Below are 14,975 nucleotides of genomic sequence, written 5' to 3'. Positions count from 1 at the left end.
CTGCGGAGGAGCACAGTCCCTGAGTGACTTGCCATAGACATAGAAAAGAGCGCTAAAAGTAACGACTGCAACTTTAAAGTGCCCATAATGGCGTTTGAAAGGTTCCCATTTTACATGCATGCAAGGTAAGAAAAAAAATAATACAAAAAAAAAAAAAACTTTATTTGTTTTGTAATATGCTTTTATTTTTTAACTCATTTGCTCCCAAAGGATTCGTTCAAAGATTTATTTTTCCAAACCCCTCTTGCAGTGACTAATTTGGTAAATGGTCAGATGGCCCAGTCAGCTGTGATGGTCGCATGTGCTGGATTGCCTTTTGTCACGTGTTGAAAATGTTATACTATGTTAGCCTGACAAGCCAGACCCACATCAAGATGTTTGGCCTGGAAACTCACCATTGACAGCTCAATCCGAGGGGCGGGATAAACGGTTGTCTTTCAAACTCCCTCTGCACACGATAGGATAGCGCTACAACCAACCAGAGCAACAAAGATGAAGCAGAGCTCTTTGATAGATCATTAGCCGTATCCGGGCGGCAAAACTCAGAACACATCTTCCCTTTTTAAGAATGACTTTACTGCCGTTCTTTGTCCTTTTCTCAGAGAAAAGCTGAACTCCAAGTCTTCCAGAGTCAGAGCTGATTCGAAAGACCGCCGTTCGCCAGTTTCTGTGTTTACTAGAAGCACGCAAACGCAACTCGGCCGTCGTCATTATGGCCCCACCCACCGACTCTATACACGATGTGATTGGCCCGGCAAGAGTTAGGGGAATACAGCTCAGAGGTGTATTGAGAGTTGCTAGATGACATTTGCGGGCAGATTAAATTTGCTGCCGCTAGGGTGCGTCTAGATTTCTAGGCTAATATGAACAGCCATCAATTTTACCAATTCGAGTCTGACGAGGAAACGTTCAGAGTTGCTGATCAATCGCAAACATGACTGGAGCAGAACTTTATGGTAAGTGTCAATTGTGTGTTTTTTTGTTTTTTACATTCTATGAGTTTATGGTACCTGCATGCCGATTGATCATGCAGAATCGGACTAAGAATGTCTCTAGTGACGTGCTGTAATTTGATTAATCTTGCTGTCTTATTGGCATTTGTTAGAATTGCCGAATTTATTTAGGTGCACGAGTGAACTGTATTAAATGCCAAGCCAGGCTGAAAATGGGTGCGGGCAATATGCTTACTTTTGAGAGAATAACTTTATATACGGACGGTGCACTTTCAGATTTAAAACTCTGCAGGCTGTTTTCATTCACTTAGAGATGTTGCAAAATATATGAAATGTAAATTTCAAAAACCCATAATAGGAGCACTTTAAATTTGGCGTTCAGTCATTCAAATTGAATAAAATAGAACATATGTTTTATAATATAATATCCATCGAAGGCAAAGTAAAATGGAAAAATACCAGTAAATAAAGGTGAGTAAATAATATATTGTATAGGATTTAAAACGAACATGCAGGCAAAACCAAAATTTTCAGGAAGAATGACGTCTTTTTTTCCAGTGCCTCGAGGCCGGTTAGCTCAGTTGGTTAGAGCGTGGTGCTAATAACGCCAAGGTCGCGGGTTCGATCCCCGTACGGGCCAAGCCGTTCATTTTACGAATTTTTTAATTTGTCAGTATACTTATGTGTAAATATGTGTATCTACATATTCTTTTTGACGTGCCGATGTCTTTTTTATCTTTACACCTTTAACCCTGTCCTTATGTTTATTAAGGTAGGGTAAGGATAATCAAATCTAGTCTAGACCATAAAGCCTGCATGTTGAATTTCTTCAGGAATGACGTTGAAGACTCTCTTTTGGTTCTTCTCAGTTTTTAGGCAACAGTAAAAGTAATAGTTTATCTTACATTCTTTTCTTTCTTTTTTTTTACTGTAGTCTGTCATTAATCATCCACTTCTGGCTTTAACACTTTCTCAACCCCTGTGCTTCCTTTTTTGTAACAAACATTAAGCTCAGGAACTTAATTTTCACACCATAAACATAGTAAGTATTTGCACCTCTCATAATGTTTAAATACAGCATATTCTTGAAACCTTGCATGTTAACACATTGGTGAATTGTTGAGGTTGAAACATCAGGTGTTAAATGAGGTTGCAGTGAGGAGAAAGTTAATGTAAATGCTGGGGTTACAAAGACCAGCAGGCTGTAGATTATTGACACCCTGGCCCTGTTATTACCACAGAGCTGTGAAGAACACTCTGGAACGCCCTGAGTCAGCAGTATTCCATGTTCCTAGTTGTGTAATATGAGAGGTACGTGTACACACTTCTTCTGGAGATCACTACTTATGAAAGGTGGTTCCCACAACTTTATACAAAATATTTTAGAAAAATATAAATACAAGCAAATACATGTAAGCATATACCCTAATCAGGCATAACGGAGACATATATATTCCTAATATTGTGTTGGTCCTCCTTTTGCTGCCAAAACAGCCCTGACCCGTCGAGGCATGGACTCCACTAGACCCCTGAAGGTGTGCTGTGATATCTGGCACCAAGATGTTAGCAGCAGATCCTTTAAGTCCTGTAAGTTGCGAGGTGGGGCCTCCATGGATCGGACTGTTCGGCCGATTGGATTGAGATCTGGGGAATTTGGAGGTCAAATCAACACCTCAAACTCATTGTGCTCCTCAAACCGTTCCTGAACCATTTTTGCTTTGTGGCAGGTTGCATTATCCTGCTGAAAGAGACCACAGCCACCAGGGAATACTGTTTCCATGAAAGGGTGTACATGGCCTGCAACAATGCTTATTCAACATGTCAAAGTAACATCCACATAGATGGCAGGACCAAAAGTTTCCCAGCAGTCCATCCCGGTGCGATGTGTTCCCCAGGAAAGCGGTGCACACTCACCTAGCCGTCCAAGTGATGTAAAAGAAACGTGAATCATCAGACCAGAGCACCTTCTTCCGTTGCTCTGTGGTCCAGTTCTGATGCTCACGTGCCCACTGTTGGCGCTTTTGGTGGTGGACATGGGTCAGCATGGGCACCTTGAGTGTCTACGGCTATGCAGCCGCATACTCAACAAACTGCGATGCACTGTGCATTCTGACATCTTTCCATCAGAACCAGCATTAAGTACTTGAGCAATTTGAGGTACAGTAGCTTGTCTGTTTGCAGGCCTTCACTCCCCACATGCATCAATGAGCCTTGGTCGCCCATGACCCAACTGTTCACCACTGTTTCTTCATTGGACCACAGCAGACCGGGAACAATCAACAAGAGCTGCAGTTTTGGGGATACTCTGACCCAGTCAAACTTAGCCATTTTTCCTACTTGTAATGAATCAACTTTGAGGGGGAAAAAAATCCTAATATATCCCACCCACTAACAGGTACCATGATGAAGAGATAATCAGTGTTATTTACTTCAATCAGTGTTATGCCTGATCAGTGTAAATAATAATACTTACAAACTAGAGGAGTCCATTCCTGTTTCTGGAGCGCCACTTTCCAGAAGAATTGATTATTTAAACCAGTTTTAGGTGTGCCTCTAGGAGCAGGACCGGTCATCCCTAATATAAAGTATTCAAGACAACATGATGAAGAAATGCTGAAACTGAAAACTGAATTGGAATCCATCTTTAATGTAAACAGCAGGATGTTGCGTTCTTAAACCTATAACAAACATGAGGGGAAAAAAATCATAAATCATAACAATTATAATACCCACAATCTTAAATTAAATGATAAAATCAAATGTAATTTTACGGCCCTGAAAAATAAAATTCCTTAACACACAGAAATGTATATAATACTGACTACTTGGCAGCAATCACGAATATCACAAAAGTTTATACCAGCTTACAAAAACAGAAGCTCAATATTGCTTTGGAATGTTACAGCAGTCTGCCATGAGTCTGGTTGATGTCAAGTGAACGAAAGAGCTATATCTACATGCCTGCGTTATAGTCAGACAATGATAATGTACGCACAAAGCAGGTATGGTTTAAGACAAAAAAAGGCAACCTCTTGCATGAAGCTGCCTATTTAATTTAACAGTCTACAGTATAAGAGGCATGAATGGGGTACTTGGAGAAATCAAGAACAAACTTGGACTTTGCTAGCAATATAGCTGCCGCTTGTTGGAGTGATAAACATACTACAGTGAGTGCTACATGCCACAATTCCCTAGATTCTTTTGCACACTCTACATGGAGCATCCCACTCCGAACAGCCAGAAAAGATGATGGGACAAAAACTCTTGACATAACAATTTTTAAGCCAGAGCAGGTGGGCTGAAGAATGAAAAGAACTGTTTGAAGAGATGACTGGAAATGACTGCGACCGGACTAGAGTAGTTTAGGACCTGAGGACCAGTTTGTGGTGGTTCTTCAACCAGACCAGATGGTTCATAGGCCTTGCAAGCCAAATCCATTAAGTTCAGCAAATCCATTGTGATGAGGCGTACTAGAGAGCCAAGTTTTAGCAGGAAAGATTCTTTCTTCCAGTATGCATTTACGAAAAATCAGCCAGTCCAGTGAAAGGGGATTAGTTGCAGTCATAAACAAAGTCATAATTGCTTGGCTCTTTGGGGATTGGGGGAGGAACTTCAGGGATCTGGATGTTCTCCAGGTCCAGGAGGCGGAGCTTCATTTCCATGTTGAGAAGAGTGTCCATGTCTGAGCGAGTGAACTCACTGGTCATCTCCTTCCCCAGCAGTGCATTCAGCCCATCTGTCCACACGCAGTACTGAAAAACAGCCAGAAAAAAATGACATTAAACCACATGCACAAAGTCCAAATCACACAAAGGAGGTGTTACAGCTTCCACTTTGTAGCTTGCAGTTTCTGGTTGCTCACCTCGTGCTTGTCAGGGGCAATGAAGTTTAGATACTCATCAGACTCGTAGAGGACAGAGAAAGCCAGCTCCAGCACCTCCTAAAGAAGGAAAGAGAATTGACACCGTCTGTCAAATGCTAATGGGGCTGCTGTGTTTGTGTGCCTCCTATTGCGTGACTTTTGCAGATCCTTTCCGAGCATATTACAACAGCAGATGGTCCAATCTGTTGTGTGTGTGTTCGTATACAGGCCTTTCCTGCCGGGCACCAAGAGACAGCAGTAGGATGATCAGCACAAGAAGTGCATAAATGCTTTACCTTAACAAGATCCTTGAGTCTCATTGACTCAGCTCTACACAGAAAATACACAGAGTAGTTTTTGTGGTAGCTTTTGGGGTAATTGTGTTTGGTAACAAACCTGTCGAAATGTGCATGCCAGCAAAGTCATAAATTCAATTAAGAAAGGGACTCGTTGTTTAATTGGCCAACAATCTAATCCTTTTTATGGCATATTTGAAATAATCTTAACAACACTTTTCAGACCCCTTGGACAGTCTAGACCTGACTAAACAGACGGTTTAAACTAAACCAGGACTTTTTTTGTTCATTCATAATCTACTTCTACTAAATAGGCTTGCTATACCCATAGACATTAAAAGAAATGGACAGAGCGCTCCCATTGACTTCAACGGCGGAAAAATGAGGCCAATCAAAGGCACTCACTTCCTGCTGGCTGAGCGAACTGCGCAGGCTCAGACTGAGCTTGACGACGTAGATGTGACGTAAGCCTCCTGTCTGACAGTTGTAGGTCTTCTAGTAGTTGTGGAAAGTGAAATCTGAATCACGTTGTTTAAATATTTTCTCCCGTTGCTTTTGGCTCACTATCGGCTTCTCCCTATTCTTCTCCCTTGAGTTTATCGGACTTTGTTTCCACGTCCCCCCGACTGCCTCATAGACAGTAAAAGATTGTTTCTGAGCTTCTCCTCCTGCGGTAATTTCTCTACTGTACAACAGAGCCGCGTTGGTTATGACGCAATAGTTAGCCTATTTTTACAAAAACAGCTTCTACGGGGCGATAGTGTAAGATATAAGGTAATAGAGCCTTTTATGCATTGTATTCTTTATAAATAAACAATGGACAAATGGAGTCTTTAAACGCCTCAGATGTAAAGTTATTCACTGTCAAAGTGACTCAAAAATGAATGGGAGTCAATGGGATGCTAACAGCAGGTAATGGCTTGGTTAGCAATGGCCGCCCCTAGGGGTGGAACGCTTTCCGAGCGCTAGATTACCCCCTTGGCTATACCAGGTTATTTTTATATGGCTGACACAGTATTAAATGTATTGACCTTATTCACAAATGTGATGAGAGAATAGATGCAGGTAGTTAAAACAAAGTGTTAAGATGAAGCTCTAACAACCAAGAGAGTTAAGTGCTGTAGAGCAGTTTTTTTTTCAAGCAGGGGGCTGGGTCCGAGTAGGGAATTACTTAAAAAAAGTTAAACATGTGAAGGCCAAGTATGGTAATCCATACTCAGAATTTGTCCACTGCACCCATCTAAGTTAGTGCACACAAATTAGGGTAGTGAGCAGCCATTTTTGGGGTGGTGTATTGGGAGCAACTGGGGGTTAAGGTTCCTTGTCTTGTCATTTCCTTCCTTTCCTAGTACAGTGATGGCTACTGGGCCTATCTACAGACTGTGGCTGTAAATCTAATTAACAAGCTAATTAAGGTCTTCAGGATTATTAGAAAAATTCCATGCAGATTGGAGCTAAAATCTACAGGAATATGGTCATTCAGGAGAAAGAGACTGTACTTTCAATATAGTTATTTTCATAGTTAAGAAGTATCTAGTCTCTTTCTCCTGAATGACCATATTTGTTTATCCTCCAGTGATAACAATATAGTTATTTTCATAGTTTAGAAGTATCTAGTTATCACTGGAGGATAAACAAGTCCATGACAAATTATTTGCCAGAAAAGTACATCCTTTTCTTTGCTTGAGTTCACTACAGGCATTACTGGTGAAGTGCTACTTAGCCTTTATCAAATCTGCCCTCACATCATCTCTAATCGTCTTAATTGGGTCAACTAACCTAAAAAAACAGGATGAAACTCGATCATCCAAACAGCTTAAAGGATCATTGGATGAGAGCTACCTCATTCACATCCAAATGAGAGCAAACGCATACATTTCTGACCCCTCACATCCATCCACGTAGAGATGAGTTTACAGACAATCAAGTCGATCTGAATACAACTGTCTATCTTTTAGCAGCTGATGATGGAACTTTTTTAAGTCAAATTCCTATTAAAATAAATGTTACTTAAGGGGGGGGGGGGGGGGGGGGGGTGCTGTTTCATGCATACTGAGCTTTTTACACTGTTAAAGACTTGGATTCCCATCCTAAACATAGACAAAGTTTCAAAAACTTTCTGTGTTAGAAAGTCAGACAGAGCGGAAGGTCCTTGTATGGGCCGTACGGGCTCTTCTCCCGGTAGGGTGCACGCGTGTGTGACTAGAGCGAGAGAGGAAATGCACGCCCATAAACACTCTTTCAAGGTGCAGATCCGGTCATCCGTGAACACTTCTGACGTGCCCTATGGTCACGCCGCGTTCCACTTTATTCCTATGGGTGACGTCGAGCGACTTCAACGCTTCAGCACAGCATTCCGGGAAGGCAGCGTTTAGGATCTTAAAGGATCTGCTGCATTTGAACCGATTTGAACGCAGAAATTAAGGGAAGCTTCACAACATCGCTTCGGTCGCGTCTAAAAGTGGATCTCCACCGTTCACTGCTGTCAGGACTTTACCAAATCATACCAAAGAAGTGTGTTTTTGACGGAGCGGTCCCAGCGATAAAGGTTCGGTCCTGCTTTGGAAGCAGCCGGTGAGTAAAACTGCTTCAAATGTCTGTGCTGTTGGCTATCGTCGCGTGAGTAAACATCAGTAAACGACACGATCGCGTGCTTCCTCATTCAAATGCACTAACGGACTTCATTGTTGTTCTATGTATAACGTTAAACTAGTCTGACGTGCAAAACAGTTTTGCTTGCTACTGCTAAGGTTTAGTCGCATACAATAGTCCATAAACCGAATCATGTCCTCATAAACTGCGAGTAAACACACACAAATGTTGACAGGCCACTAAATACAGTACATACCACAGAGACGGACGTCCTGCTGTTGCTGTTTCTCCTGTTCAATTTATTTCAGCCTGATTCTGGATCATATATCTATTAGCTGAGATCGTTAGCAATGGGCTTCTCCACGCTTGAGGACGTCACCGCTTTGCGCTCGTCATTCTTTAGCTCCGCCCACACGATACGCCTCCAGGCGCTCGGTTTTTTCCTCGGTACAGCCCATATTTATTTTATAAATATAATAAAACTAAAGACTTTTCGGAGATATGAAGGATGCAATACTACTCTACTCTATAGTCAGTGTCATCAGGATTAAGGGGATGTGCCAGAAAGTTCTAGCTATACTTGATATCCTGTCTTCAAGTTTAATCAATTCAGTCAACGGAGTCATTTTTATTTTATTTTTTACAGTTTTGGCATACATTTGACATTGTCTGTGGGAAGAAGAAAGGGTGAATTTGAAACTGAAGTGAGCTGATGTATCATTACTCACAAAGCTACAAGGCATAACTAATGCATCCTTTGTCACCAAGCCACACACCACTGCATCAAAGGAAAATTTGATCTTTTGATATTCAAGAGCATTTTTGCTCACCTTGTTCTGCTTCAGAGCTCCCTTTTCCTTCATGTGTGGACAGTCTTTACCAGTGACAACAGCTTTGATGTCAGCCACAGGAACTGCCACAGGGAACAAAGAATAATTAATAAGACAGGGTAGGGTGTGGCCTATTAAATTCCATCTTTATAGAGTGAAGCCACTACACCGTAATCAGAATGCAGGCTGTACTCACGCTTGTCCTGTAGAGAATCATGGGGTACCTCTCCCTGAGGGCTCTCCTCCAAATCCCCATAGTGGAGAACTTTATGATTGGGCGACAATCGACAGTACCAGAACTTGTCTGTAAAGAAGCAGAGAAGTAGGTCAGCCTTCCACAGTTTAATGCTAACAAGTTGTCTTTCATTCTAGTACAATGCTTAATATTTTTGGGCTTTTCCTTGCGGATTGGGTAAAGCCGTGACAGGCAGTGTTGCTGTAGCAGGCAAAAGTGATCACTGCCAGGACAGCTCACATTTAGCATAGAAGGCCATGGCTGGCACTCAACCCTGGTGCCTGAATCCAAATCCAAATAGCTGGGAATAGCAGTTTGGCAGATTAAAAAACATTGTGGGATGAAAGTGTGTCCTGCAGGGTGGCACTTCACAGGCTGCATACACACCCAAAGAGATCAATAGTGTGTTAGAAACCGCTTGATCATCATACTCTTTCTATAGTTACAAACCAGCCTAATGGGCTGTTTATCCACCACTACGAATGTACAATAGATATTGCAGCCAACAGCCATCTGTGAGCCCATTCTGAGATGTTAGAAGACGTACCATGCGCATGATGAAAAGGGGGATTCCTTTGTACATGACTTTCCTGAATTTCTATTCTAATTGATGACATACACAAGTCATGAGACAAAGGGAGAGATGTGGATGAAGAAAGAAGTTATTTTTATTTAAGAGAAGCCTGATGAAGGCTAGTGCCCTTTCCTCGGGCATTATGGATGCGCTTAAACCTACAACTGGGACTAAGAACGTAAGAGCTCCTTAACATTTAAGATGACACTGCAACCCAGTCAACATCTATCAAATGTACAAACTAGTGCATGGAAATCTAAAGTAAACAAAACGCCTACTGTAACCAGGAAACTGTAACCAATTCATTCAAATCTCTTGAACTCAAACTGCTCCAAATCTAAACCTGTAATTCTGAAGATTAGCTGGGTCAAAATGTGTAACTGGGGTTGGAGCTAGATTCTGGATTCAGGATTGCTCGCTGTTATAAAAAAAGAACACAAATCTGAAATGTTTCAGTGAATTAAAAGCAAAGAAGAAATCAATTTTAACATGATCCGGAAAGCTCAGCCTCAGGCAACTTCTGCGATACTTAAGATTCTAGGTTGAAACTGGACAGCTCATTTTGTCCACCGTGAGAATAGAGCTCTGCTATGGGGGAACAATAGGGAATACAAATGTCAATGTAGCACCTGTCACAGTAAAAATCCACAGGTGCACTTCATTCTGTCGTTCAAGAGCAGTCCTTAAAAGCTTGCTGAAAAGGTTAGGGTTTTTTTATGGACAAAAGCAATGGTCTGACATTGGGTTATCTTGGGATTAAATGTATCTGAATTTTGGTGGCTTCATGTGGCCAGTGCCTTCTGTGGGGAACCTCAATCTAAAGATTGTATTAGGAAGTAGAACATGCGTGAATGTCATGAAGCAAGCCATTGAAATGGCGCAAATGCATTCAGTGTGATTCAGACTTAAATGACAAGTAAATGACATCACACAGTTTACTATAACAATGATAAATGAAATATAGTAAGGACCTATCTTTGTCTATAATGAAAAACTTGATATACTGTCAAATAGCACAAACATGTGAACATGTGCATAGGTAAATATTTAATGCTATTTCAATGAGTCTATTGGTTACTAGTAGGAATTTCTCCTTTACTGTGTCCAATCCTGCGTTCCGGACACCTCAGAACTTGAGTTCTCCTACATCCTTCTGGAAAATATGTTGGGACAGATCGATCAAGCGCAATTCCACTTGTTTTCGGTGCAAGTGAAAATAAATCATCACATCAAATTTTGAGTTTCCAGGAATGCAGCTTGACTGGAATACTTAACGGTTGGAAGCAAAACAGTCAAACATTCCCTCCCTGGATTTGATCTGATTTCAACTGAGTTCACATGAGCTTCTCTGTCTGCGCTCTCATTAGTAGCCATCGTTTCGTTTTTCTGCATAAATCGGAACTCTGCTCAACTTTGTTGCATTAAGGCAAACTAGGGGTGTGGATGAAGTCAAATATTCAATCTGTAATTATTATTAAAAAAGAAAAACACTATTTTTGCTGGCCGTAAATGCAGTGAAATCCTAAGCACGCAAACTAAAACTCGCATTTATTACTTAATGCACAGGGTAGTGCAGTGTAGCTTGTTAAAGGATTAGTTCACTTATTACTCACCCTCAAGACATCCAGACCTCGATTTTACGTCTCATCTGAAGGACGGAATATTTTTCTTACAACAAACCATCAATTTGCTTCAGAAGGCCTTTATTAACCCCCCCAGAGCTGTGTGGAGTACGTTTATGATGGATGGATGCACTTTTTTGCGCTTCAAACTCGTGAGCATCGTTTAATGCAATTCTAAAGCTTGGAAACATCAGGATATTTATTAATGGCTTGAGGATGGGTAAATCATGGGGTAATTTCCTTTTAAAGTAACTCATCCTTTAACAAGTTGATTGCATTTGATTACAGAATGTAGTTTTCTGCCTCTAGGCGTAGCGAAGTTAGGAATTACTTTGATCTTACTTTGATTTTACTAAATGAGGTAATCATTTAAATAAATAAAAAAATCTCTCTCATTAAACTTTACATGAACAAATAATTGAATACCGGTATTCCTTTTTTATAAGCCTAAATATTAGAATACAATATTTTTGCAAACCACTGGCAAATATTGACTTGCCATATGTGTCAGTTAAATTATAAAAGGGTGCCATGCAAGTCCTATTTAGTGCCTCCATTTTTGGGCAGATAATAAAAGAGTCACACAATAAAACAGGCAAAGTGTGACAATTCTCAAATAAATAGAAAAATCAAGAATGAAAGATCTAGTGAGGGCCCTAAGAGACAGAGAAAGGAGAAAGAGAAAGAGAAAAGCAGGCAGACAGATGCATAGAAAGAGACAGACAAGGTATCACGTCTCAGAATGATCTAATCCTGTAGAAGTGTGAAGAGTGTTAAATTATCCAGGCTAACTGATAAAGCCTCCCTCTGAGCTCAGCAGACAGCCCTCCTCTTCAGCCAGCCCGCGTAAAAAGCGATATTACATTTGACGATCCTTCAACTCTCCAATCTGCGCCGTAAGCTTCATCACTCCCACTACTCAGCGCTTGTTTGAAATTGGCTCCATACTTCCACTCTCTCAGCAACGCACAAGGCAATTCTTCACACTTGCTAAATCATGCTGTCGGTATAATAATAGCACTTATAAATATATCATTCACCCGGTGTATACATTTCAGAGTGTTTATGTAAAATAGTTGGATAAAAACGATTGTGTGTGAGCCATTCTAGCATTACCAATTGTGACCAATGAGAGGCTCTGTAAATTCCTGTAATTTCAAAGTTCCCCATTAAATTAATCTGTTCACACACTTAAAGGGTTAGTTCACCCAAAAAATGAAACTTATGTGATTAATTACTTATCCTAATGTCATTCCACACCCGTAAGACCTTCTTCGGAACATAAATGAAGATATTTTTGTTGAAATCTGATGGCTTAGAAAGGCCTCCATTGACACCAATGTCATTTCCTCTTTAAAGACCCATAAAAGGGACATCGAAGACATCGTTACAAAGTCCATCTCACTACAGTGATTCTCCAATAATTTTATGAAGTGACGAGAATAGTTTTTGTGTGCAAAAAAACTAAATAACAACTTATATAGTGATGGGCCGGTTTCAAAACAAAGTTTTGAACGTTATGAATCAGTGTATCGATTCATGATTCAGATCGCGTGTCAAACTGCCAAACTGCTGAAATCACATGACTTTGGCGATCCGAAGATTGAGATTTGAGATAGTGAACTGAATACTCACTCACTGATACATATAAGACCTTTCTGATGAAAGTAGTGTACATTCATTTTAGGGGTGAAAAAGCTTACAATGTACTAACCAGACAATTTCAGTGACAAGCAAATTGTAAGGGGAAACTGAAGGAGAAAAGGCTGAGTTGAGCACACCATAGAGACATGGACACAGTGTTAGCATGTTAAGTACACGTGTATTTTCATTCATTTCTGTGCAGCTTTAGCAAACAACATCCTTTTTATGGTTCTCCTTAGGGAACTTTGAGGGATTTGTCATGTAATGTCCTATGTTTTTCTACTACCACAAGCAATCTCTCTCAGGCTTGCCAATGTTTAATGGATAATATACATGAGGTTGGGGATTGTTGCTCAATGAATTTTCTGTGTGGGCGGGAAATACAAAAACAGAATCAAGCAACACACAAAGTGTAGTGTTTTTCATAGCTGCTGTTTAGGACAGAAACTTGGATTAACAAAAAAGAGACAGCTTTTACGCTTTTTGTTGTGCCACTGTGTTGCTTTTTGACATGGTGTTTGAGTCTTTAGAGCCAAAAATTATTTGGAATCTTTATGAAATCTAAAAAAAGTTCTTCTTACTTACCCTGTCTCCTTCGGCTGCTGATCTTCCTAAAGCAGGTTCCCTCACACAGGCGATTGAGGCGTTGCTGTTTGATCAACTCCATGATCTCTGGCTGGATTTTCTCCCTAAGCTCCCTGGAGAAACATCAGACAAATGCAGTTAATAGTACTGATCCACCACTTTACTGGCAATTTACACAAAGAAAGAGTCAAAAACATTATCTTTACATACAGACGTGGTGTTTAGACATTTCTTTGTAGGTCAGGAAGTGCCAGACAAACTTCCTGTTATCGTGTTGTTTTGCTAATAATTGTTTAGATCTAAAGCTGAGAATTTTGCAATATTAATAAGCCATTTAAAGACTTATCTAATGTCATTTAACCAATGCCCATAGCATTAGCCAGGTAATTTATCAGAAAACAATATTTTAATCACATTCTGTGGTAATTAATTGCTTATCTGTTTCTGATTTTTGTTTTTATAATTATGTTTAATATTGTCAGGGATTACAAAGTAATCCTCCTCAAAATAATGAATAGTAATTTAATAATTATTTAATTTAACTATAATAACCTAGTAATTACCATAGTAACCATGTTTACTACTGTAAAAAATTAAGATGATAATAAAAATGAAGGATGTTTGTGAATACTGGAAAAAATGTGGGGACCTTGTGTATACTGTCAAAAGCCACGCTGACAAATTGATATGCCTGTTATAGTGAACCATGTAACCCATTTAGCATTGATTTAACATGAAATGATGAATGATTTTCCAGCATTTCAGTTCAAACAAGCTCTGAAAGTTCAACACGGACATTTCCATCACTGTTATATTGCATGTTGATGTTATAGAATGTTCTCTGCGATTGTACATTCCAGTTCAAAATACACTACTGTAATGCAGTGGGTAATTTATTTAATGGAGTCTCCTCTTAGTTTAATTAGTTATGAACCATTTAAAGGCTTGTTTTCAATCATGAGTGGGACACAGGTGCAGTACACATGGACCGAAACTGGCTGAGTCTGATTGTGGGAAATTAGTGCTTCAGATAATTGAACGGTTTCCAGTGACTCACAGGATGGGCCGGGATTGGAAATCCTCCTGGTTCATCCTTTCAGACTGGCGCAATTTGAGGATCTCAGTGTAGCTCAGATTTTGCAGACGACTTTTAAACTGATCCAGAGAGTTAGGCTTGATCGTGAGAGCACGAGTGATCTGTTCCTTCACCACCTGCATCACCTGTAACACATACACACAGATTACATCATTTAGTACATCATTTTATGCATTTATGAAGACAAACTTCTCATTCTTATATCTTGCTTTTACTTTAGTTCAGCTTTTGAATCAAACAAACAAAATATCAGACCGTTGACTGAAACTGTTCACAACTATGATAGCACGAGGTCAGTATAACTAAAGACCTTGTGCTTACATGCCTGAAATTAGTTTTGTAGACAAAAAAATAATGTTGACAGGTAGTGTACATGCTCAGTGTCTATACATACATTCCCAGAAAAAAAGGTTTCTGAATAGACAAGGAGATTTTTTTTTCTCGTGGGGGGGGGTCATGTTTTATGGAGACATTACACACACACACACACACACACACACACACACACACACACACACACACACACACACAGAGAGCAAGATCATTTAATACATGTATGTTATTAGCAAACAGACCTTTACAAACTTATTAAGATCCAAATGAGAAGCTTCTAACATTGTTGATATTTTTCCTTGAACAAAGATCAGTTAATACCTACCTACCCAAGATACTACTGTACATGTATC

At 40.1% G+C, this 14,975-nt stretch overlaps 1 protein-coding gene and 1 non-coding gene across 9 annotated transcripts in view; one reads left to right on the top strand and one right to left on the bottom strand.

Moving 5' to 3' along the window:
* Positions 1-1,519: 1,519 nt before the first annotated feature.
* trnai-aau (transfer RNA isoleucine (anticodon AAU)) lies at positions 1,520-1,593 on the top strand. Its single transcript has one exon. It is a non-coding gene; the product is annotated as a tRNA-Ile (tRNA).
* A 1,987-nt stretch (positions 1,594-3,580) lies between these two features.
* elmo1 (engulfment and cell motility 1 (ced-12 homolog, C. elegans)) overlaps positions 3,581-14,975 on the bottom strand; it is a 114,595-nt gene continuing 103,200 nt past the window's right edge. For all 8 annotated transcript variants that reach the window (XM_067426644.1, XM_067426649.1, XM_067426648.1 and 5 more), the window contains 6 exons: positions 14,251-14,414; positions 13,194-13,306; positions 8,730-8,837; positions 8,534-8,616; positions 4,816-4,893; positions 3,581-4,705 (listed from right to left, as the gene is read on the bottom strand). In XM_067426644.1, the coding sequence (XP_067282745.1) occupies positions 4,505-4,705; positions 4,816-4,893; positions 8,534-8,616; positions 8,730-8,837; positions 13,194-13,306; positions 14,251-14,414 (747 nt within the window). In that variant the 3' untranslated portion in view covers positions 3,581-4,504. The remainder of the gene's footprint in view (positions 4,706-4,815; positions 4,894-8,533; positions 8,617-8,729; positions 8,838-13,193; positions 13,307-14,250; positions 14,415-14,975) is intronic.

The sequence above is a fragment of the Pseudorasbora parva genome, chromosome 19 (assembly GCF_024679245.1).
Source record: "Pseudorasbora parva isolate DD20220531a chromosome 19, ASM2467924v1, whole genome shotgun sequence".
Lineage (NCBI taxonomy): Eukaryota > Metazoa > Chordata > Actinopteri > Cypriniformes > Gobionidae > Pseudorasbora > Pseudorasbora parva.
The sequence above is the reverse complement of the archived record's forward strand: the minus strand, read 5'-3'. Positions and strand labels throughout refer to the sequence as shown.